The 24,147-nt window shown below is 36.0% G+C and overlaps 4 protein-coding genes across 4 annotated transcripts; 3 read left to right on the top strand and 1 right to left on the bottom strand.

Annotated features, from left to right (window-relative positions):
* Window positions 1-4,601: 4,601 nt before the first annotated feature.
* On the top strand, window positions 4,602-11,079 carry LOC104880560 (uncharacterized). Its single transcript, XM_059740436.1, has 6 exons — window positions 4,602-4,837; window positions 4,932-5,197; window positions 5,297-6,439; window positions 7,229-7,293; window positions 10,712-10,840; window positions 10,894-11,079. The coding sequence occupies exons 1-6, from the start codon at window positions 4,602-4,604 to the stop codon at window positions 11,077-11,079; spliced, it is 2,025 nt and encodes a 674-aa protein (XP_059596419.1).
* Window positions 11,080-15,495: 4,416 nt separating this feature from the next.
* LOC100255464 (mitochondrial-processing peptidase subunit alpha-like) lies at window positions 15,496-17,195 on the top strand. The gene is made up of 5 exons (XM_059740096.1): window positions 15,496-15,587; window positions 15,774-15,871; window positions 16,596-16,668; window positions 16,779-16,849; window positions 16,953-17,195. Exons 1-5 carry the CDS (start codon window positions 15,527-15,529, stop codon window positions 17,004-17,006), a joined length of 357 nt encoding a protein of 118 aa, XP_059596079.1. The 5' UTR covers window positions 15,496-15,526; the 3' UTR covers window positions 17,007-17,195.
* A 1,210-nt stretch (window positions 17,196-18,405) lies between these two features.
* Window positions 18,406-20,015, top strand: LOC104880559 (tubulin-folding cofactor D-like). Its single transcript, XM_010657506.3, has 3 exons — window positions 18,406-18,469; window positions 19,346-19,531; window positions 19,653-20,015. Exons 1-3 carry the CDS (start codon window positions 18,464-18,466, stop codon window positions 19,998-20,000), a joined length of 540 nt encoding a protein of 179 aa, XP_010655808.1. The 5' UTR covers window positions 18,406-18,463; the 3' UTR covers window positions 20,001-20,015.
* Window positions 20,016-20,794: 779 nt separating this feature from the next.
* On the bottom strand, window positions 20,795-22,230 carry LOC104880558 (loganic acid O-methyltransferase). The gene is made up of 3 exons (XM_010657505.3): window positions 22,111-22,230; window positions 21,463-21,816; window positions 20,795-21,093 (listed from the first exon to the last, which is right to left on the bottom strand). The coding sequence occupies exons 1-3, from the start codon at window positions 22,228-22,230 to the stop codon at window positions 20,815-20,817; spliced, it is 753 nt and encodes a 250-aa protein (XP_010655807.1). The 3' UTR covers window positions 20,795-20,814.
* Between the last annotated feature and the right edge of the window lie 1,917 nt (window positions 22,231-24,147).

Genomic DNA, 24,147 nt, shown 5'->3' with positions numbered 1-24,147 from the left:
CAACTTTAGTGTCCAATATTTGATCAAACTTGAGATTTTCTAAAAATCTTTTTACTCATACAACTTTTGTGACAATAGTACTATATGTTATAATTTCAGCTTCCATTGTATAATGAACAACACAAGTTTGTTTTTTATTGGCCCAAGATATTGCTCCTTCTCCTAAAATCTAGGTAAGCTTCTTTTGAGAGACTATAAGTTTCTCTATTTTTCTATCTCTTATTATTTTAATACCTAACACCAAAGAAGCCTTACCCATATCTTTCATTTGAAATTGAGATTTCAACTAATCTTTTATTTCATTCAACATTTTCAAGTCAATGGAGGCTAATAAAATATCATCAACATATAATGATAAAATTATAAAGCTACTCTCACTATTCTTCATATATACACAATGATCAAAGTTATTAGAAACAAAACAAAATGAAATTAAAATATCATGAAACTTATAATATCATTGTCTAAATGATTGTTTAAGTTCATACAATGGTTTATTTAATTTATATACTTTGTCTTTTTCATTTAGAATTTCATATCCTTGTTGTCTCATATACATTTCTTCTTCTAATTCACCATTTTAAAAAATTGTTTACATCAATTTGGCGTAATTCTAGATCTGACTGTACAACTATAGCCATTATAATTCTTATATAAGGAAATTTAACAGTTAGTGACTAAGTTTTTTTATAATCTATGCTTTCTTTTCTAGTGAAACCTTTTGCTACTAATCTTGCTTTATATTTATCTAATGTTCTGTCTAATTTGAATTTATTTTTTAAACTCCATTTACAACTTATAAATTTTCTTTCTTTTGGCAAATTAACTATTTCTCATACGCTATTCTTATTTATTAATTTTAATTCTTCTTTTATAGCTTATTTCCATTTAATTGAATTTGGGAGGACATAGCTTGAGAAAGAGTTGACAAATCATTTAATTCTTCATCACTAATGAACGTAAAAAGGTCTATCAAATGAGTTGGGAGTTGTCTTTCTCTCCTCGTACTAGTTATAGTGTCATGTGAGTTAGTATTTGATTATATTTCTACTTCTTTATTTATAAATTTAATTTCATTAGGAATTTCAAATAAATCTACTAATATCATAGGTTTTCTTATATCTAACATAGCATCTCTACTTTCTATAACTCCCATCGAACCACTATCATCATATCTAATAGAATTCCCATGATATCCTATAAATGTATCTTTAATAGTTTTGGGCTTTTAGCATCAAGTTTACCTCTTTAATGACTTGGTATCGATATATGGACGGAAGAACCCCAAATTTTAAAATAATCTAAGCTTGGTTTTCCACCGGTCCAAAGTTCATAAGGAATCATGCTAATAGATTTAGATATTATCCTATTTAATATATACATGCCTCTCCTCAAAAGATAGTATTTAAATTTGAATGAATGACTTAATTCGATCTTACCATATTAAGTAAAGTCTCATTCCATCTTGCAACAATTCCATTTTCTTGTGAGGTATAAGCTATGGGTTTTTTTAAAATTTTTTTTAAATGTATTATTTCATGATTTATACAAAAAAGAATTAAATATATGTGATGTATATTAACCTCCTCTATTAGTGCGTAGAGTTTTAATTTTTCTTCCTAAATGAGTTTCCATCTTAGATTTATTTTCTTTAAATTTATATAAGGCTTTGATTTTTTATTAACTAGATAGATATATCTGTATCTAAAGTGATCATCTATAAATGTAACAAAATATTTCATGCATGCCTCTATGGGTCTTAACATTCAATGGACCACATATATCAGAATGGATAATATTTAATAATTTTCATATCTTGTTGTTTTCTAAAGGTTTTTTAGTCATTTTTCTACTAAGGCAGGATTCACAAATATCAAAGTTAAAATTAAATTTTGGTATTAAACCTAAATCACTCATTCTTTTTAAATAAATTTTACTTATATGACTTAGTCTCACATGCCATAAAAAAGAAGGGAGAATTGTGTTTTGGGCCCAGTTGGGCCCAAAAATTAACAAATGGTCCATCTAACCAACCCATTTAAGCTGAAAACCCATAGGAAGTGTCAAAATTAAAAAGAAGGATATGCACTTTTATTAATTCCAAAAATAACCTTTGTTGATTATGAAAAAAAAAATAATAAACAAAAAAATCCAAGTTGGAATTTTGCCCTAATTTTGGTGTCTCTTCAGATTTCAAGCCTAGAAGCCGTTTTCTTCTCTTCATCCCGAGTTCCTCCATCGCTTGCATCTCAATCTATGCGGTTCTTGGGAATTTTGCCCTAATTTTGCTCTCTTCAGCATTTTAAGCCTATAAGCCATTTTCTTCTCTGCCTAGAAGTCGTTTTCTTCTCTGCCTAGAAGTCGTTTTCTTCTCTGTCTAGAAGCCGTTTTCTTCTTTGCCTAGAAGCCGTTTTCTTATCTGCCTAGAAGTCGTTTTCTTCTCTGCTTAGAAGTCGTTTTTTCTGTTCCTCCCAAGTTTCTCCATTGTTTGCATCTCAATCTCTGTGGCTTTTTGGAATTTTGCCCTAATTTTGGTCTCTCTTCAGCATTTCAAGCCTAGAAGCCGTTTTCTTCTCTTCCTCCCGAGCACTTCTATCGCTTGCATCTCAATCTCTACGACTCTTTCATTTTTTCTCGCATTCGTCTCTCTCGAAAATTTGAATAAGGTATGGATTTCAGTTGGGTCTCTCTTGTTGCATATTTGAGGTTAGTAGATTGCCTAAATTTTGGTCTCTCTTCAGCATTTCAAGCCTAGAAGCCGTTTTCTTCTCTTCCTCCCGAGCACCTCCATCGCTTGCATCTCAATCTCTGCGGCTCTTTCATTTTTTCTCGCATTCGTCTCTCTTGAGAATTTGAATAAGGTATGGATTTCAGTTGGGTCTCTCTTGTTGCATATTTGAGGTTAGTAGATTGCCTAAATCTCAACCTAAATTTTCTTAGTCCAAATCTCTAAACTGTGTTCAACTTGATCTCTGGAGTTCAAGTTACTGTTCCCATTCAATAATTGACTTCTTGGTTTGCTACTATTATTCGGATGCTGAGAAAATAATGAGAAAAAGAAAGGAAAAATTTTGAACCATAATTTTTTCTTTAAGCCTTGAGAATACAGAAAATGCACTTTACCTGCAACTCATGATTCATGGCTTAATCGATCTGATTATATTTTTGTAATTTTTTTTAGATTTTTTTTTCATGCTATTTGTATATTTTAAATTCAAAAAAAATATTTGTGAAAAATTGTCATATATACTTGAAAATAATTTATAATTGTTTAATTGGTTGCTAGAAAACCAGGAGTGGAAAAATGGAAAGGGGAAATGGAAAACCTAAAAACCCTAAAGTTTTCTTATGGTGCATTGACTTGAGATGTAGGCACAAGTAACAGATTTATCTCTTTTTATCTATTAGCTTTTTTTACCCTTAAACCTTAAATGTGTTAAACTATTGCTTATGGTTTTGTATGAATCATCTAAAGTAAGACATGATAGTTTAGAAGAGAATTCTGTATTTGTTACATTTTTTAGGCTATTATCTCTTCATATTATTTTGAAAAGCAACGCTTTTATAATTAATATTTAAATATCTCCATTCTCTTTGAATAAGTTTGTAGGCATGTCTGATATAGTAGTACCAACAGAAATTGTCTAAGGGTTTGAGTGAGAATGAGAATTTGTTTTCTACCTAGTGTAAGTATAGGTCAGAGCTTAATAAAACGTGAGGGATTATTTCCTATTGAATGTCTTATAGTTCCATAATTCCAATGTTTTTGGTGTATATATATATATATGTTCTGGAGTATTATGTCGAATCAGACACAAAATCCTCCTACTTTACTAGATATTGTTGTGATGTTCTGTCTTAAAGTTCCAAGTATTGACACGATTAGATTATTAGCATAGGTAAGTAGTAGTGTCAAATTGGGTAGCACTAAAGTAGTTGGAGAGAGAGGTTTTTGCTTATAAAAATGTGAACTATGAATATATAAGTAAAGGGGAATGATAGGGAAAATAAGTTAGAGATTTGTTTTTTTTTCCTTTTATAGCCTTTCTTAGTTTTTAATTTAATGATTTTTTTTAATCTATTAATTTCAATCTTCTAATTTCCATTTCAGTTTTACATTTCTAATTTTTGTTTTTTATTTTTATTATTATTTTTAGTTTTGTTTAGGTTAGGTAGTATTTATCAGTCCAAGAGAAGAGAGAAGCTCGGTCTTCATATCTTAGTTCAACTCACCGTTTGTTTATTAGTGCCTATCTTAAAATAATCTTACCATTGACAATGGTTAGAATAATCAAAAGGAGCAACAAAAATTATTTTTTAAGACTTTAAAGTTACATTTTTTTGTATATACATTTTTTAAAATATAACTTTTTCGTATGGGAACATAGTATATTGTGAGATGAAAAAACTTTTAAGATCACATTGAATATGCATTATTATTTGTTCAACAATATAAATTTGTGTTTTATTTCAATCGGTTGATGGATGCCACAAATAGAATATACTGTTATATTTTCGTGGGAGGCAAACTTGTCCAAAAAAATGATGGCCTTTGGGAATATGTTGGTGGAAGAAGCAAAGGTATTCACATTTATAAAGGAATGACATTTGAAGAATTCACTCAGAAGGTCTTAGAAAAATTCGACATTTCCCTTCATGTGAGGATGATGCACTACACCCTCAAGTTTAACCCTAGAGTCATCCAAGATTTAGAAGATGAGGATGACTTGGATAACGTGGTTTCCCACAGTGATGACTTTGCAAATGTGTACATAGTCGAGTCACCCGGTGTGGAAGCCATAGAGGCAAATATACCGAATACACAGTTGGCACTTGGGTAATGTGTTTTCACTTGGATGTCTATTTAAAATTTTATGAATATCAATTTTACGCATTATGTAGTCTAATTTTGGTTATGAATGTAAATACAGAGGTCCACATCCTACGTTTCCTTCGTCTAATGCATCATGCGATGCAAATCCTAATACTATGATGTTATCAAGAGGTTTTGCATCGCGTTGTGCAGATAGTGAGTACACCCCTTTGGAATCGAATCAGTTTCGTGAGGCAATATTAGGTTCCGGACATACATTTAAGAATGCAGATGAGTTTCGGAATGCAATATACCAAATGTCATTAGCTGGAAGGTTTCAATACAAGTACAAGAAAAATTCACCTACTCATATGTCAGTAAAGTGTTCGGTTGAGGATTGTCCTTGGAAGATAACAGCTCATGCTGTTGAAGGAAATGAAATATTGTGAGTTTATACTTACCAAGTTAATCATAATCATATAGCTCAAGATGAGTGTTCATATAAGGTGCGGGTTTCTTCCAAGAGAGGTGCTGTTGTTGTTGAAGACGTGTTTAGAACAACTCTAGAATACCTTCCTCGACAAATTTGCAAGGATTTTGAACGTGATCATGGAGTTCAATTGACTTATAACCAAGCATGGCATCTTAAAGAGAAGGCAAAAGAGTGTGTATATGGATCTCCACGTGAGTCCTACGCGTATTTGCCTTGGTTATGCCATAGGCTAAGGGAAATTAACCCTGGAACTATTGCCGAGTACACTTCTCATGAAGGTCACTTCAAGCAATTGTTCATTGCCCACACATTTTCAATTCAAGGGTTCACCATGGGGTGTCGACCGGTATTGGCTATTGATTCTTGCCACCTAAGTGGTCCATACAAAGGAGCTCTTTTGTCTGCCATTGCATATGATGCAGATGATGGAATGTTCCCTCTAGCCTTGGGTGTGGTTGGTTCAGAAAATTATGAGGATTGGTATTGGTTCTTGGAGAAATTGAAGGGGATCCTAGATGGTCAAGAAGTAATTATTATATCAGATAGACATCAAGGGATATTGCGTAGTGTTTCAGAGTTGTTTGGGGTAGAAAATCATGCCTATTGTTATCGACATGTGAAAGAGAACTTTTCAAGCTTCTTCAACAGGCAAAACATTAGGGGAAAGAAAGGGAAAAAAGATGCTTTGTTGCTTTTAAACAACACTGCATATGCTCGGTTGGATATAGACTACAATGAGGCGTTTGAAAAACTTGTGCGTTTTAATGGTGACCTAGCAAGGTGGGTTGCGGAGAATAGTCCGGAGCATTGGGCGATGTCAAAGTTCCTTAAAAAACGTTGGGATAAAATGACAACTAATATTGCAAAGTCCTTCAATGCGTGGTTAAGAGAGGAACGACACCAAACAATTTATACGTTGCTGATGATGCACATGGATAAGCTTGTAGCCATGTTAGACACCCATATGCGTGGTACAGATAAGTGGAAGAGCGTGGTTGGACCCAAAACAGAGGAAAAGCTAATGTCAAATATCACGAGATCTGCTCCGATTATTGTGATGCCTTATTTGGGTGGGACGTTCAAGGTTTTTACTGGAGATGTTTATTTGGTTGTGGATATGCAGCAACATAAGTGTACATGTCTAACATGGCAAATGTCCGGGTTGCCATGTCCACATGTATGTGCTGTGATCCGCACATTGAGACACGATGTGTATGACTATATCGACCCATGTTTTAAAGTCTCCACCCAACATTTGATTTACTCGGGTCAGTTTCAACCATTACCAACACACAACATGATTAAAGTTTGTGAGGCTGGGACTTTGCAAGATGGCCAAGGCAACGTATTTCCTAGTCTCCAATCCCCGCAAGTGAGACATCCTTCAGTAAGACCCCGACAAAGGCGTATTGAGTCACAATTTAGCCATAAGAGAGCTATTCATTGCTCTCGATGCAATGGCATAGGTCATAATCGGTCTAAATGTAATAATCCATTGTCGTGACATGTTCATTTCTTTGCTTGTAAGGTTTTCATTTTGTGTACGATCCCTCATTGTTCCATTATTTGCTTTATGGTCATAGGGTTGTTGCTTTTGGATGTTATGTATTGTCCTTATTATAGACACGATGCACTACCTTTTTATTTTATTTTTTATAAGACTACTTTTTAATTTTCATTATTTGGAGTTGCTTTCATTACTGATTTAATTTGAAATTGCACTTTCAATGTGGTATCCTTTAACTTGATGTATACTTTCACTTCCCTATTTTAAGTATGTCCTACTCACATCATTGGATGCGTGCATTTTTCTTATCACTTAGCTGAACTTTCATAGTATTGTACTATACTTGCTGTCTAGTTATTCAGTTGGTCAGTTTAGCTGTGCATTACATTCTACTTTTCTATGCCCAATGATGCAGTTATAATATTAACAATGGCTGGTAATGGCTTAGATGGTTCTGCTGCCAGTTCACTCCCACTCTCGGTATGGTTCATCATACTTGCTTATCTTTGTTGTTTTTTGCATTCTTCCGTTGCCAACATACTATTTGAGAGGTTTTCGCTTCTCTGGTAGAGTGCCACAAGAACTTATAATCTATATTCATGCAATTTTAATGTATTGTGAGAATATAAATCAGAATGCATGTTGGTATCAAAATGGGTGAAATTTCATTTTATGATATTTTACATATTTGAATTGGTGTGAACAAATGACTCCCTTGTTTATATATAATCTGAAATCATTTTATGAAATTTTCATTTTCAGATACCTTTTAAGTTAGTATATATATCTATTATGCATGAAATTTAAGTGATTTCTTCATGTCCCTTATTATAGTTACCATGTATCAGTTATGTTGGAAAGTTCTCTAATATTGAAGTTTTAACAATTCAACGTTTATTTATTAAATACTATTATATTAGCTTTGTAAGTTGTCGGGTAATATTTGTGTACAATTTGGTAATATAGAAAATGTGGTTCACTAACACCATATAAAATTATGCTTTAGGGATCTAATGGTCTTCGCTATACAGCTGTGGGGATAGGCAAAAACCATGTCCTCTAGGAGGAGGGAGGAGGGTAGAGGAAGGGATAAAGAGAGGTGTTCTGGTAGGAATGGTGATGGGGATGGGATTAATGTTAATGGATATACTAAAAGTATGTTCGGTTGTGTCACCTCAAACCATATTTTATAAAACCTATAAAAGTTTTAAGTCAAAATGAACTTCCTTACCTAGTGTAATGATTGGATTAAGTGAATGTTGTTTCTTCTACAGAAAAAAATTATTTCTACTTCGCAAGATATTTTAGTTATTTAGGTTTGTGCAATAATTTATGAGAGAGAAGGAAAATATCTTAAACCTTTTCCCAATCATAGACATGTAACTGTAGGACTTGAGATTTTGGGTCCTTTACAATCAATTTGAAATCTTCATTCCACTCAGGGTCCAGTGTCTTCATCTTAATAGAGGTTTTCTTTGCTGGAAGCCTTTCCCCACTTAGACTGAGTTTAACATAAGGATCGGATGCTCCAAGGATGTCCATCTTCAAGAGTTTGCGTGCCCGTACAACCTTTACATGTAATAACCCCACATGCTTCTTGATAGGTGCTCTATCAAAATCAAAAGAAAATAAATAGAAGGATATATTTTAATGCTAATCTACGTTAGAAGTTACAAGCTAAATCTGATATGACAATTGAAAACCTCTGTATTTTTTCTTGGACCCTTTTCCCCATATGCAAGAACATATTGATTGAATTTCAAGTCATGACTCATGAGCTCAATGCTAATTGCTAAAAGCACCCATATGTGGAATTTGCCCAACCATGTAATGAAGATGATGAATAAACTACTGTTTCTGGTTCTACTACTACTAAGATTATTTCACAGTGAAAACTCGTAATTCCATATTGAAAACTTACACCAGAGCATCAAGAATAGGCATTTCAAGAGTTTGGGGGTAAAGGTAGAGGCTAGCCACTTGTCTTCTTATAGTTTTCTGCTGACAGACAAAGAAGGTAAACAAACACATTAAAAATATTATGAGAAAAATATGAAACTTGAGTATAATCAAAACAAAGACATTAACAACAGAAATAAGAAAAAGAAGAAGAATGTTTATAGCCACTACAATTAGAAAATTTATACTTCAAATATTGTAGGCTATTAAAAGACTTCCAACCATATGCACTTCAAAAACCCAGGGCATCAATATGTACAAATAAATCAATGGAATATCAATATGTGTTTATGCATGCATAAGACATAAATCCAGAATCCTAATTAACTTTCTTAAGAAGTCATAAAGGGAGGAAAAATTGGGACCCTAACACTCACACTTCACAGTCCACATTCCAACTTGTTATGAGGTTCCAAGTTTCTTTTCTCTTTCCCTTGCTTTTTCATCAATAAATAATCCAACTATTGAAGTTTGCATACCCTTTTCTTGGTTATTTCCTTTTTTTTTTTTTATAGGTAACCCTTACCTCTTTAGCCACTTGAGCGAGGTCCCCAGGGTAAAATGATCACAATTATTTATGAGGACCTCAATGGTATTGAGACATTAGGCTTCTTTTTGTTTCACTTTCTAAGTGATTTAAATATGAAGGTGGAGAGCCATGTCTTGTCAATTTCTCAGTGCCTTGGACTCTGGACATACCTTTTTTTTTGGGTGGCAAATTCTATCTTATTTTTTGTCTGTAAGATTCAAACAATTGACTGAAGCAAGGTGCATAGCTCTCTAGACACTTCATATACCAGTATTTTGAACCAGTAACGGAAATTCATTTACGCTGATTCAAGCACTGACCAAGCAAACTAATGTGGCAAACTTGTACCCAATGTGGCTTTTGCCAGGAGCAGTACAAACATTTAAAATTGCTCATGTATATCTTCTTGCAGAATCCTTACAACAATGAAAATAATTCTATAAGTTAACAGAAAAAAAAAACATAAAGTCATAGCACATAACTTTTATTCTCCAACATAAAGTATGGTTTCCAAACTCCTCTTCATTCATTTAATTCTCCAACACTCATGGATTCATCTTATTTATTCTTGTTTTCAAGCGTAAACATACTCTTTGTTTACTATTCTACAAAAAATTCTGTAGTAGCATTTCATAGTGTATCATTACCTTATTTTAAATGCCCACTTCCTCTATTCTGCAAATTTTAGATTATTATGCCCATTGAATCAGATTCAAGCCTCAAAACTTTCACAAGTTTAGATTAATAGTCCTAGGTTTCATTTATTTTCCCATGAATCCTCACTCAGCTAACAACTTAGGTATGAATGAACTTTGGTCAAACACATGATTCGTGGTATCAAATGATAGTGTACAATTCTTCAATGATAGTTAGTACCATGTGGGAATACTCTCAACAGAAACTTAGATTCCAAACCTTGTCCATGTTCAAAGGCAGTAGCAAAGTGCTTGCTTTAGCAGTTCCTTTAGATTTTGTGTATGTCAGAAGTATCAAAAGGAGCTGGTTAAATAGGATTATTCATTGATTTGTTGATGGTTTCTTTCTCTAATAGAATTAGTCAATTTATTTCCATAAATTGATTTGATTTCTTTCTTTTATATATCATGTAGTATTCTCATATTTATTTTTGTACTTTTATAGTCTATTCTGTACATTTTTACTGTTATTGCCTATTCTATATAGGCTTATTCATAAATTTCCAATCCTCTCTCTTACAGGATATTTCACTGTCAGTAGCACCCAACCCCATCTAATGTCTTACCCTGCTATATATTATTTCTAAATACAAGTAGACAAATCTTTGTAACTTTGAGAAATGACAGCTTTACTTTTTCACTTATTTTATTGCATTACCAACTGCAAGAATGTTGCTATTCCTAACATGTCCATGTTTTCAAACATTGCATGCAGGGCACATCAATGTTTACACGATGCTCAGCTGCAAGATTTAAGAAACTCTATAACCGGTTACCAGAGGCAAAAATTCAAGCCATAAGAAACCTCCAATTTGGAGGTCTCTTAAACTTAAACTGCACAGAGGTGCGCCACAACCTCTGTATCTTTCTAATCCAACATTTCAATGTTGGATTTAGGCGGATAGAGTTCTCAGCCCAGAAACACTATCCTGTTACAACCATCGATGTTGGCCTCATTTTCGGCCTCCCAACAGAAGGGCGGAATTTGCAGGTGACCTCTACATCATCAGATCATCCATTTGGGACTATTTGGGCATGCGAGGAGAAACTCCTAGACTTACCTGTAGGCGAGGAGTTCCGTAGAGCATTCATTTACTACGCATGTGCCACATTATTGGCCCCCACGTCTAGGCTCAATGGTTGCCGTAACTTGTGGCATACCATCCATGAGGATGGATTCCGAAATGACGTTAATTGGGCCCAGTTTGTGCTTGACCAACTGGTTGAGGGAATTAGGCGATACCAACAATCTAAGACCTCTTGGGTACATGGCTGCGTTTTATTTCTTCAGGTAGTAAACTTATTCAGTCTTTGTCTTCCATTTTGTTATATAATTTTATTGCACAACATAGTCACATTTGCCTACTGATGTTTGTATTTATTTTGCAGCTGCATTATGTCATTAAATTCCAAATTCCTTCAGTCCAAGTCCCCATTACAGTGCCCCCAGCATTGGCATGGACTGATGATTTGATTAAGCGATGACTAGTCGCTGAGATAAAGGAGTTTGGAGCATTCGGACATGCTAAGATTGATTTTGTAAGTTATGCATGCATAAATATATTGTCATTACTAGCATAACACTCATTATTTAAGTACTAATCTTCAGTGCTAATTATAGGTGTCCTAGAGATCTCCAACCGTAGAGAGAACTATGGAGCCAGAGACTAATGTGGACCATGACACAAATGTTGATGCTGAAAATAGTGATGTAAGCTGTTAATTTTTCAAAAACTTAATAAATGTTCATTTCATTGTCATTGTAATTTATTTTTACTTCTTAACTACAAAGAAATATGTTGTTGTCACATTTTGTTCTCAAAGATTGACATCAATATCATGTCATAGGAAATATGGCATCAATATCATGATGCAGAACGAGCAATCGACCAATATCAACGGGGCATTCAGCAGTAGCTGAGAATAATGCGTGGCCTTATGCATAAGTTAGGGACTCGCAGACATAGTGGGGTAAATTCAGATGCGGGTGGTCACTCTAGCTATGCACCAGCCAACACTCCCACAGCCGATGACCATGCATTTCCTGGTGATGAGTACATGGCTTCGCATGCTGCATACCATGCGCTAGACACCATATCGCATTGTCGCCCCTGAGTATGAGTTGCAGCCCAGTGTACCCATTAATGTAGTAAGCGGTAAGTGATAAAATTTATGCAAACACCCATATGGTTAACAACCCAAGTACCCAATCATAATGTATACCTTTGCTGATTAGTTCTAAATCTCGTATTGCAGATGGTGAAGAACAACCAGAAGGTAATGTTGTCCCCAAAAATAGAAACGTCTGGAGACGTCGAGTGCGTCGAATGGCTCCAAACCTGTTGTCCCCATACATATCCCAACCACAAACCAAACAATTTGCCATCAAAATCGACCTAAAACAAGCAGCTACATTGGTATTTGGAGAGGATTTGGATGCTAGGTAACATACTTGAGTGACACTCCTCTCATTGTATGATAGTGAAAACACAAAAACTAAATTGTATTTTTTTGTAACAGTGAGGAACTAGTGTCTATGCATGACACTATCCTAACCAGAGGCAATTTGGGCTGCTTCGAAGGGAATGGGTGGATAGGAAACGACGTGCACATCGTTTCTTATCCCTCTTTATGCATTATTTTAAGTTTGAAAATGAAAGTGTGGTTCTAATATAATTAGTTGCTTACACTTTTATGATATACGAAATCAGGTCGTCGATGCCTACTGTAGATTGTTGCAGTATGAACATGAACCGAAGTCGAAACTGTTTCTATCCCCCTACATAGCTGTAATGATGACTATTCCATTAAATCCTTGCTTATCTTTATTTTTGGTCTTGAACCAGGCATCACCTACAATGACAAACCTGATATTATCCTGTATTTGACATGCAGGAAATGGTAATCCACTCCCAGGCAAAACACTTAGTGAGGGAGGCAGTTATTGGACGCTTTGAACCACATCTGTATCAGATTGATATTCCATATGTCAATGTTAACGAGGTGGATTCATATGTTTAATGCTTGGATTTGTATTTTTATTGCATGAATGTACAATATTTAGATGTATGTTTAATGGCAGTCTATTTGTGCAGGTCTTCTTACCGGTTCTCATAAAGAACCATTGGACATTGTATGTATATGACCTAGAAAACAGGAGAATCCAACTGCTAGATTCTCGTCCTAGTAGAAAGAAGACAATGTTGAGTGGAGTTCAACAAAATCTGGTAAAGTAACAAGCAACAAGTAATAATTTGTTAGGTATGTTTTCCCATAAAAATTTCAATTGTTACGTTAATAAATGTTTCAGGCCAAGGTTGTCCTGTGGTTGGCTGCCCACAAAAAAGAGGTATCACCTTATGATTTGAGGACATTCAATTTCATAACACCTGATGTACCCCTCCAACCTAATGAGTGAGTGTTGACCTTGCAGTCCGGGATATTGTATAGGATTGCAACTTATTTTAAGTTCATCTCTTATTTATAATTCCACACTTAATAACGTTTTGGTAATTATATTGACGTAGGCACGATTGCGGAGTTTTTGTCATGAAATTCATGGAATTGTGGTCAATGGGGGGGGTTTTCCAAATCAATCGATGTGGTACGTAGGAGGAATTATCTATGACTATCTCATTAATGTTAAAATAGTTAGAAAAGCCTAATTAATTAATTTGCTGATTTGTTGCTATCAACGTGAATGAATGCAGGGGAAATTGAAACATTACAGGTTGAAGATCATGGGGAGTATGTTGTTCTCAGCACAAAATGCACACCGAGACCGTGTCCGGAGAGATTAAAGGGGATTGTAATTTGTGATAAGACTGTATAAAGTTAGCACATTTTTATGTAATTTATGGTGGACAAATGTAGTTATTTAATTTTTTTTTTTTTGGTGCCATCTGCGGAAATGAACACTAGGATTATGGGATTAGTCAGAGTTTGATTGTTTTTTGACTTAAGTTGATTATCATTGCATTGTAAGTAAATAGGGAGAATTAAATATTATTAGAATGAATCAGGAAGAGACTTGATGTCAGTAACTATTCTTCGTGGCTGTATGCATCTTCTTGATCAGGCCGACAGTGAGATAGTAGACAAATCTAAGGTGAATGGAGATAGACTAAAGGAGGAACAACATATTAATAGATCTATCTTTGTTCTAGGGGATGTTATCTCTGCCCTTGCCCAGAAGAGTCCACATGTCCCTTACAGGAATAGTTAAGTAACAAAACTTCTTCAAGACTCACTTGGTAAGAATAAACTAATGCACTTTCAGAGTATGAACCTCATATTTGATTATGTTTTCTTTAATTTTATTTTTTAAATTATATTCTGGCTTTTGGATTGTAATTCTCTTTAGGGGGGCAAGCCAAGACACTAATCTTTGTTCACATTAGCCCTGAACCGGCTGCTAATGGAGAAACAATTAGCACATTTAAATTTGCAGAGCGATTTCCCACGGTAGAACTCGGTGCTGCTCGTGTAAACAAGGATAGTGCAGATGTCAAAGAGCTGAAAGAACAGGTTCTGAATGCTCTCATTATTTATCATTCTTCTCAATGCTTATTTATTATTCTGAAAACTTTGAACTATTATTTCAGATTGGTACTCAGAAGGCAGCTCTGGCAAGGAAAGAGGAAAACCAGAGGACATGCAACATTCTTTTTCCAACAGTTCTGAAAGATAGAGAACAAAAACCAGTGAGTTATCGCCTTTTCATTGTAACAAGCAGGCTGGAGATATGTATGTGGGTTTTGATGGTGATTACTTTTCAAATCTTTTTGAGCAAGCTTATAAGATTCTTTCTTTTAATACATTCCTTTTCTTTTGATTTTTTTTGTTTATTTTTCTTTTTAGAGAACACTAGATGGTCTGACTTTTAGCAAAACCAAGTTGTGATATTAACATTACATGGCAAAGTTTTAACAAGTTTTCCTCTGTTTGGTTTCCTCTTTTTGCATGTGTTCTCTGAATTCCTTTTTCTGTCTTTATTTCAGGAGAATTACACTGCTCCTAGGATGGTCCTTGCGGCTTCTGGAATTGAACATGAAGAGTTTTTGTCCATTGCAGAGCCACTTGTTTCTGATCTTCCCAGTGTGCCCCGTCCAGAAGAGCCAAAATTTGTTTATGTTGGAGGGGATTATCGTTGTCAGGCTTATTCAGGGGTGTGTATCTCTAATTGTTCACTTCTAGTGGTTTCATGTCTGATTGATCTGTTGATTTTGTTTTTCATCTGTTTAATTCGTTTTGAGTACAGATCACCCATCTCGTTCTTGCATTTGAAGTGCCTGGTGGTTGGCATAATGAGAAAGAAGCTATCACTTTGACTGTTCTTCAAGTGCTGCATTTGATCTTTTCTTCTTAAAGAGATTCTGCTATTTGGAAATCTCTCTCTCTCTCTCTCTCTCTCTCTCTCTCTCTATATATATATATATATATATATATATATATATATATTCCCTCTTTTCATTCATCCACCATGTTTTCCTTTTTTGCATTAAGAAATGTGATAGTCCTGCAGATACTTATGGGAGGAGGTGGCTCATTCTCTACGGGGGGCCCTGGAAAAGGAATGCACTCACGACTATGTAAGTTTTACATATGGCTACTGGTTTTCTTGTAGCTTACCTTGATCATTTGGGTTATTGTTATTTATTATTGTTGGACTTTATAGCTGCTTGGATTTCCTGTGTTGTTGCATTAATGTTGATTGAGTATATATTTCTAAATTTCTGCTAAGTTTAACTCGCTTGTTTCACCCATTTTGAACACAGATCTTCGTGTCTTGAATGAGTATCAACAACTTCAATCTTTCTCTGCATTCAACAATATCTTCAACAATACTAGAATTTTTGGCATTTATGCTAGCACTGTAAGGCACCCCCTAAAGCCTTAAATTACCTTGATCAACTTGGCTTACATTTTGTTGTTCTACTGTCCATTTAGGTTGTGTGTTGAATGGTGATTTGTTTGTGGTTGACATATAGAGCAGCTGTAGTATCTCATAGTTGTAGTGAACCTGTGCTTCACCTATTTGATTTTTTTTCCCCATTTAGGTTTTTATTTTCTTATCCCACTTAGGTTTATATTTTCCCCCTGTTACCTTTCTTATCCCGCTTAGGTTTATATTTCTCCCATTTTTAATGTTCTCATTGCATATGATTCTTATTACTTTTCTTGTGTAAAGTTTTTTTGATAAACTCACAATATATGTATATAGGAACAAAAAACACCTCAGCAAAGTGCACTGGAAGTACATAACGGGTGCATTGTCCTCAAGTCTTTCTACCATTTGTTATTGTTAATGGTTTACGTGTTTCTCTCCTATGCATTTTAGAGTTGAACCACACATAAGCATTTAGTCCTGATAGATAATCACTTCTTACCTCCACCATCTCATGGGAAAATTTAATCAATCATCTTTATCTTCTGAAATTGCATATTTGCTTCCTTATGTTCTGGAATTTTTGTGCTTCTTTAGAAAAAAATTTAATATTTGATGGAGGTATGATGGACTTAATTTTGATTAGATTCATATATATTTTTTCTACTGTCACAACCCTCTAAGCTTGAGCTGACGCACCTTATGGAATTAGGGCTCCGATTTTGTGGCAAAAGCAATTGATATTGCTGTAGGAGAACTACTTTCAATTGTTTCACCTGGACAAGGTTCATTGCTTATCTCTCTCATATGGTTTGGTTTTTTCTCGAGCTATATCCCTGCAGTAACTGCAGGTATTAATTCTATCATATGTTTTTTCTTTTCTCTGCGCTGATAGTTGACCAGGTACAACTTACTCGTGCCAAAGAGGCAACTAAATCTGCCGTTCTGATGAATCTGGAATCAAGAGTATGCTTCTCTCTCTCTTTCCCCACCACCCCAACCTGCAACCCCTTTGGGTTTGGTCTTTGCTGAGTTTTCTTTTGTTATGGCTTACACTTGTTTGTTGTAGATGATTGCATCGGAAGATATAGGGAGACAGATATTGACATATGGAGAGAGGTAATTCTTTCAAGATGCCATCTGAAACCAAAGTAAATTAATGGTAGTGCAAAACAGAAACACCAGAAAGAAACACTCAATTCTAAACCAAAAAGCACCCTCATGGGATGAATCAAAGCCCTTATGTTTACAGCAGAAGTGTGTCATGTTATTTTCTCAGGAAACCTTTGGAGCATTTCTTGAAGGCAGTAGATGAAATCAAAGCCCTTACGTTTCTAGTTTATAGTACAGCTAAATGGGTTATATAGTTTACGGTCCTTTCAATAAGTTTATATGTTCCAATTCTTTTTTGGCATATCTCTACAACCTAGAGGTCTTGCAGAAACATTGTGTGGTTCACCACTGTACATGGCGCTAGAGATAATGCAACTTCAGAAATATGACGCAAATGTGATATTTACTTTCTCCATCTGTAAGAATCCATCCATCTTCTGTTTAATGGCATAACCTTCTCCCTGGAAGTAAGTTCTATTCTATTGTTTTGTGCATGCATGCACTGATAGAACCCAGATCTACTGAACCCCCACTATACCATTATAGTAACTAGACCAATACATTATCATAGTAAAATTAACCAGAAATAAAGTCAGTATATACCTACATTTTTAGGATCATTTTGCTGGCATTCTGGTGGGGACTGTTTGTAGTTCACTTTCTTGCTATATCTTGCTTTCACAGCTTATGTTTTTAGCAGTTTGTGTTTTCATTTGGAACAATTAGCACTATGGGTTCGATTCTGCAGTTAGACATATTTCCAATGCTTATCAATGTTCCTCTGCCAAGGAGTTTGTTGGTTTTGAATCTATTACCCATCACCACAAAGGAACTTCTGTTACAAATCATAATGCTTTAAACGAAGCCTTAAGAATATATTAATGCTCATCTCTAGACATCCATATTCTAGCCATGGTTGGGTCTATGCGTTGTTCTCTCCTTACCCATTGGGGCATAGGTTACTTCCATATTTCACCTAATGCAGAAAGCACTTTTTAATCACCACTATGCAGTTTCCTGTACAGGGTTGCCATTCTCCGCTATTTAGATTTCTTAACGAAAATTGAGAATTGAAACTGATGAAAGAAAAAGGTGATTGATGAGAAATTAAACCAAGTGGAATGCTATGTCTTGTGGTCCTAGACTCTACAATGGTTCATCCCTAGACAAAAACATGTCCTTCCCATGTACTTTTGAAAGATATATCTTCAGCTTTTAGATTCTCTTTGTTTTCGTATTTATTGCATCTTTTGCATTTCAATAGCCTATACTTTGCTGTTGCATATTGTGCATTTATATGGGTTTCCATGATTCCTTTTGCATGTTTACACCTCTACTTCCACTCTTCTATAGATACTTTTTTCTCAGATTTAGGCCCTATCTTCTTTCAGATGGATTATTTTTAATGAAATTACTTCTGTATTTCAGACAATTGAGTTTCTTTTCAGCAAAAAGATATTATTGAACATGGAGGTTAGTTGACACTCTCCTTTTATTGCTATGCTAATTCACAGATGATAGTTTCAATTTTTTTCCCATTCAATTTTTTGTTCATTGCCATCAATTTGACGATTTCTATTTGATTCTATTGGTACATCATTGTTAACTGTCTGAAAGCATGCTTATTGTAGAGGCATTTATTAAAATATTCAAATTTAATTTTTTTTTTTAATAGGATCTATCATTTCATCCAACCAGAAGAGTTTCTCCAATTCTATGCATTTTTCTAGAATACACAGACAATCCTGACCTTTCAAGCCATTAAATTGAAATCTGGCTTACTGATGCAAAAGAATTACTAATTTAATCAAAGTAGTTTTTTGATCACTTGCATTATTTTTTCTTTTCTAGATCTTATCAGCTCAGTTTTTGTGCTGACATATAGACTGGTTCATAAATTCATGTTTCCCTAGAAGATTGAATTCAGAAGTCTCAATTTCTTGAGATGTGAAAGCATGCCAGATAAATGGTGTCCCTTGTCAGGCAATGTTAGTGGAAATTTTATCATTTCATTCAAAAGAACTTTATATATTGTTTTGACTTCCCATGTTGGTTGAATGCATTCCCTGGACTTGGTTAGTTTATTTTCTGTTCTACTTCAATCCATACCAAGACCAAACAATAGAAACAAGGTGAAAATAACAGGACAGTTAGATGTTACAGGACAACAATGAACCCTTCATGCAATTCTGGAATTGTTAATAAAATTTTCTATCCGACTAAATTCTTGTTATCAGAAAGAGTAAGCTAATATTGGTTTTTGCATGATCCTGATTCATTTATGGAATTTTATGTCAGTAGTTTTAATTCTTTGGTGTCAACACATTTTTAAGATATCTCAATTTACAGGGCTATACTCCAATATTCTGTGCTGGTGTTTTGGATTCTCTGGCAGTGGAATTGAAGGCGACAAAGGATTTCTCCAAGTTATATGCTGGCATTGCAATACTTGGGTATATTGCTTCTGTTCCAGAATCCGTCAACACCCGAGCCTTTTCTCATCTTCTCACTTTCTTGGGCCATAGATATCCCAAGGTATGTGGTGCACACAAAATACTATCACTTTTACACAATTTTAAACCCTCAAAATTTTGCCTCTCAATTATATAATAAACTGTCCCTTGCTGATGGATTGGTTTTGTGCTATCTCCCTTAGATCCGGAAGGCTTCTGCTGAACAATTTTACTTTGTCCTCCTGCAAAATGGAGAACTTGTGATAGAGGATAAGATGGAGAAAGCGCTTGAAATTATTTCCGAAACTTGCTGGGAAGGTGATATAGAAGAAGCAAAACAGCGACGATTAGAGTTGCATGATATGGCTGGTCTAGAAACAGGGCTACTTCCCAAAATTGGGAATGGAGCATCAAACAAGGATGGTGAGAAGAGGCCAACAGCCAGTAATGAGAATGCATCATACTCTTCCTTGGTTGGGTCAACTGGGTTTGAAAGATTGGTTGACAAAAACAGTGTTCCTTTGAAACAAATTTTATTTCCTCAATCATGAAAAATGTTGCTTTCCTTTTGTTTTTTCCTTGATAGATACCTGAGATGGTAGACTCAATTTAACATGACTTCCTGGTTACAGACAAGTCCAAACATGTAATTTTTCAATAAACAAAAAAACAAGTAAAACATCATTTTGTCTATCATATAGTTTTTGAAGGTAGAAATCCATTCAATATCTTAATTGTGTTGTCCACTGGTCCAGTTTTACTGCAAACTTCCTCCCATTATAGTATCCTCTGAATGAAACAGAATGAGCAGTTGCAACCTACTTAAAAAAAAAAAAGAATTCTCATGGGTCTCAAGCTCTCTGGTAAATTTCTTCTTGGAATTGTAAGCAACCAGAAAACTTGAACCACATAACATTTAACATTTCTGCTCCTTTTTGGTTGCTTTTATATTCAAAGTATTCTCTAACAGTTAATATGAGGCTATCTCCTAGAAGTGGTGTTTTTGGATTTCATGAATATGTAAAGGCCATTCCCAAAGGCCAGAGGACAACTTATCATCTGTTTCTACAACCATCAGTTTTTCTTCTGATTATGCACAACTATATCCACAACAATTTACATATGTTAACCAATACCATGTTGGTTTGCACTTGTCGTAGATATACAAAGAGGTGATGCCCAAATCTGGTCATTATTTATGATCTACTTACCTTCACCACAGTATATTTTGATGTCCCGAAACTAGTCTCAAAGAATGGACCAAGAAAACTAGCAAGCAAAGTAGTTTTTGGTCATCTTTAAACAATATGATTTCCACCTTAGAATAACAAAAAATTGAGTTCCTTCTTTGTGGCTGGATTCCAGCTAGTGGGAGAACTCCGTAGTTTTCTTGTAAAGCCTATCAAACACTTCATCAATAATCCCACTTCCAAAATGTTCGCCAAAAATCCCCTCCATGCCAGCTCTAAAGTTCATTGTATAGTCCTTCCCACTGACTGCCACATGCTTTGATGTAGGGTCCATTAGCTCCATTCTCTCAATGATTAAATACCCATTTCTTTCAACCAGGCTTGTCATTTGCTCCAGGGAGGTTGCATAAATAGGCAAGTTGAAGGAGTCCACTTCAACTTCACTAATTAATCCCTGTAATGAAGATTGATAACTTTGACATTATCTCTTGAATTTGATGCAGGGTTTGTTTGTAAAACAACATAAAACTACTAGATAAGCAAAAAAATTCACCAATTATGAATTCTGCATAATATAAACAAGATTTTAGCATAATGTATACTTCCATCAGTTGAATACAACTTGAACTGCTTAATGTCAGCGGGTCGGCTCCCTCAACCCCAACCAAAAATTTCTCTCTTTTGTTCTAAAATATACTATTAATTCTCAAGTTCCACATTAATTTTCTATGCGAAATTTTACTTGACTATGTTCAGAGTCCTCTCAACTATTAGATATTAAAGTCACTTTTCTAATTCCAAAATGGAATATCATCCGTCTTACCTCCTTGGCCATGTCCATGAGGCTTGATCCCAGAAGATCGAACATAATACCAATTGGGATATGAGAAGTAGGGATCCCAGTTGGGAGAGCTGGAATGAGGAGCACTATCATCCCTCCAAACACAAGTTCCTTAGCTCTCGCACTCAAAAAGATCTCCATGTCATGCTCAAATTGAGCTGCATAAGCATGGCTTACTTCTTCTGGGCCACTTGTGTAGTGAATCCTTCCCCTGTTCCATGCAGGGGAGTTTTTGTCCAACAACTCTTCAGGCACCTTTGAGAGCCAGTGGAGTGCATGAGGGGAAAACATGAAATGGATAGATGACTTCGGGAATAACCGGCCATGGAAACAACTCTTCTACCTCTCTAGCTTTTCCTGAATGTCACACAATTTGCGTGACATAAGTCTTGTTTGGATAGACTTATTGGAAGCGCAAGGCAATTTTTTTTTTTTTTTGGTATACACAATATTTTTATGTGCCCGTTTTAGCTTCTGCTGTTCAATAGAAGTCGGTGAAAGTTTCGAAGGGAAAGTTATATCACTAGAAAAATTCGTCTCTCTAGCGACTTAGGGAAAGTTTCAGAGTGTCAGAGCCCATAACTTAATTGAAGCACATGAGCATGCCATCACATGTTGCCAGTGTCACACGAGGTGCCCACAAGTCATGCAGTGCCTGTTGGCAGTGTCGTGCCCACCCGATTTACCATTGAATATCTGATCACTTGCTGTTGCTTGTTCCAATGATGAAGATGGAAACCTTGGCTTCATCAGGGGCTCATCATCAATCCTGGCAACCTTGGGTGTACACAGCCTCACTGCAGGCTTAGGCAATCTGGGTGTTGAAATGCAAATGGCTCTAGCTTAGGCCTTTTGTTTTTGCTTTTGTTTGGTTGAAGTTGGGATGTAGTGTATGAATTATAAATGCAATTGTACATGTGAAAGTAGAATAGGAACCTGCTGTCGCCTCGCGTATCCGGTGGTCCACGTTGCTGCTAGATGGATGGACACGCGATTCTCAACACACAAAGGGTTCTTGATTCAGCGGTCGTACCTGCAAGAAGGCATCCAGACAGGGTGTCCGGACGCACCTTCCGATGGTTTTGTTAGCCATGGTGAGAGAAAGGAATATAAATCAGTTGGCCTTTTACCAGGTATTAAAAGTTACCAGAAGGATCCCCTTCTTCTTCGTGCGAAGGCATATATATACAGCTTCAGGGGTACTGTTCCTCTCATTAATGGTGAGGAGATATTTTATGTTGTGATGATGACAATAGGTGTCAGTAGGAGCATTATCACCCTACGAACGACTGTCAGAAACCATGGTAGGTGATGCGGCTGTCAGAGATCGTGGGAAGGTGATCATGTAGAATGATCGTGGGAAGTGACTTGCTATCACTTCATCTTGTCTTCTCACTCTGCAGGTGACAAGATATGGGCCATGGCTACTTGTTGTGATTGCGTGTAAGACTCGCTTTACTTTAATTGACCATCCAGACGATTTATATCCGGATGGCTCATGCTGATTATCCGAATGTGTTGTGGAGACTATCCGGATGTCTACGCTCTGCCAGCGTCGTTTGCTCTTCCTTGGATAGGAGAAGCTGAAACGTCGTTTGCCTTTCCTTGAGGCGGTCCGGATAAGATAACTGCACCATGCATATCCTTAGGGGAATCCGGATGATGATGGTCCGGCTGATAACACGTGCCACGCGTCACCATGAGCTGCGTGCCACGTGTTTCCCAAGGGGAGGGGTCCCTACATTGCCCCCCTTTTTAACTTGCCTATTTTGCCCAAAAAATGGGCGGGTTAAAAATAACTGGCTTTTGAAAATTGGAGAAGTCCCTTCGTCTGACTGGGCCACGTGGCGAGTGGGGGTGCGGAAGCCAAAAAGGCATTTATGACGAGCCGCCGACCCTGTGTATCCCCAGGCAATATGTCGTTTTAATGATAACATGGCTGTCCTACTATAAATAGGGCACTGTACCTCTTTTTGCATTTTTTCCTACGGCATTCTCTTGAGAGCCTTTCTTCTTCTTGCTTTTTTCTGCGCCTTTTGCTTTTCTGAGAAAAAACTTCGAAAGCTCTTTTGTACCGGTGTTTTTGTATCACGACTTCGTTTGTTTGCTGCTGGTGATTTTGTACCGAGACAGTAACCGTTCTTCTTCTTCAGAGCTTTATTTGGTACGTACCTCTTTGCTACTGTCATTCCTTTGGTTGCGTTTGCTGGTTCTTTAAACTTGGTTTCTGGCTTGCTTGGGCATTGTTTTGGACAAGTCGCTTGCAATTGTTGTTGAATGTTGGTACTTTGTTGGTGTTCGGGGGGGTTTTTAAGGGGTTTTTCTGACTGCTTTGGGTTAGGGTTTGTGTATTTTCTGACTGCTTGGTTTGAACCGTTGTATTGCTTTTGTATGTAGATTTTGGTTTGGCTTTGTGGTAAGAAATGGCTCCAAAAAAGACTGTTTCATCTGCCCGGGTTAGCGAGGCTGGCGAAAAGGCGATAAACAAATTAGATGTGAAGGAGTTCCGGGAGCGGTTCTGCATCCCAAATGGCGTATCTATAGACTTGGTAAACGAGGAGGCGGCTATGCCTACTGAGAAAGGTGAAGAAAACGTTATCCTCTTCACAAAGGAACAATTCAACTCGTGGCTCCGGTTCCCTCTACCGGCGTTGTTTAAGGAATTCC

Source organism: Vitis vinifera, chromosome 10 (assembly GCF_030704535.1).
Source record: "Vitis vinifera cultivar Pinot Noir 40024 chromosome 10, ASM3070453v1".
Classification (NCBI taxonomy): Eukaryota; Viridiplantae; Streptophyta; class Magnoliopsida; order Vitales; family Vitaceae; genus Vitis; species Vitis vinifera.
Note: the sequence above shows the minus strand (reverse complement) of the source record. Positions and strands in the feature narration are given on the sequence as shown.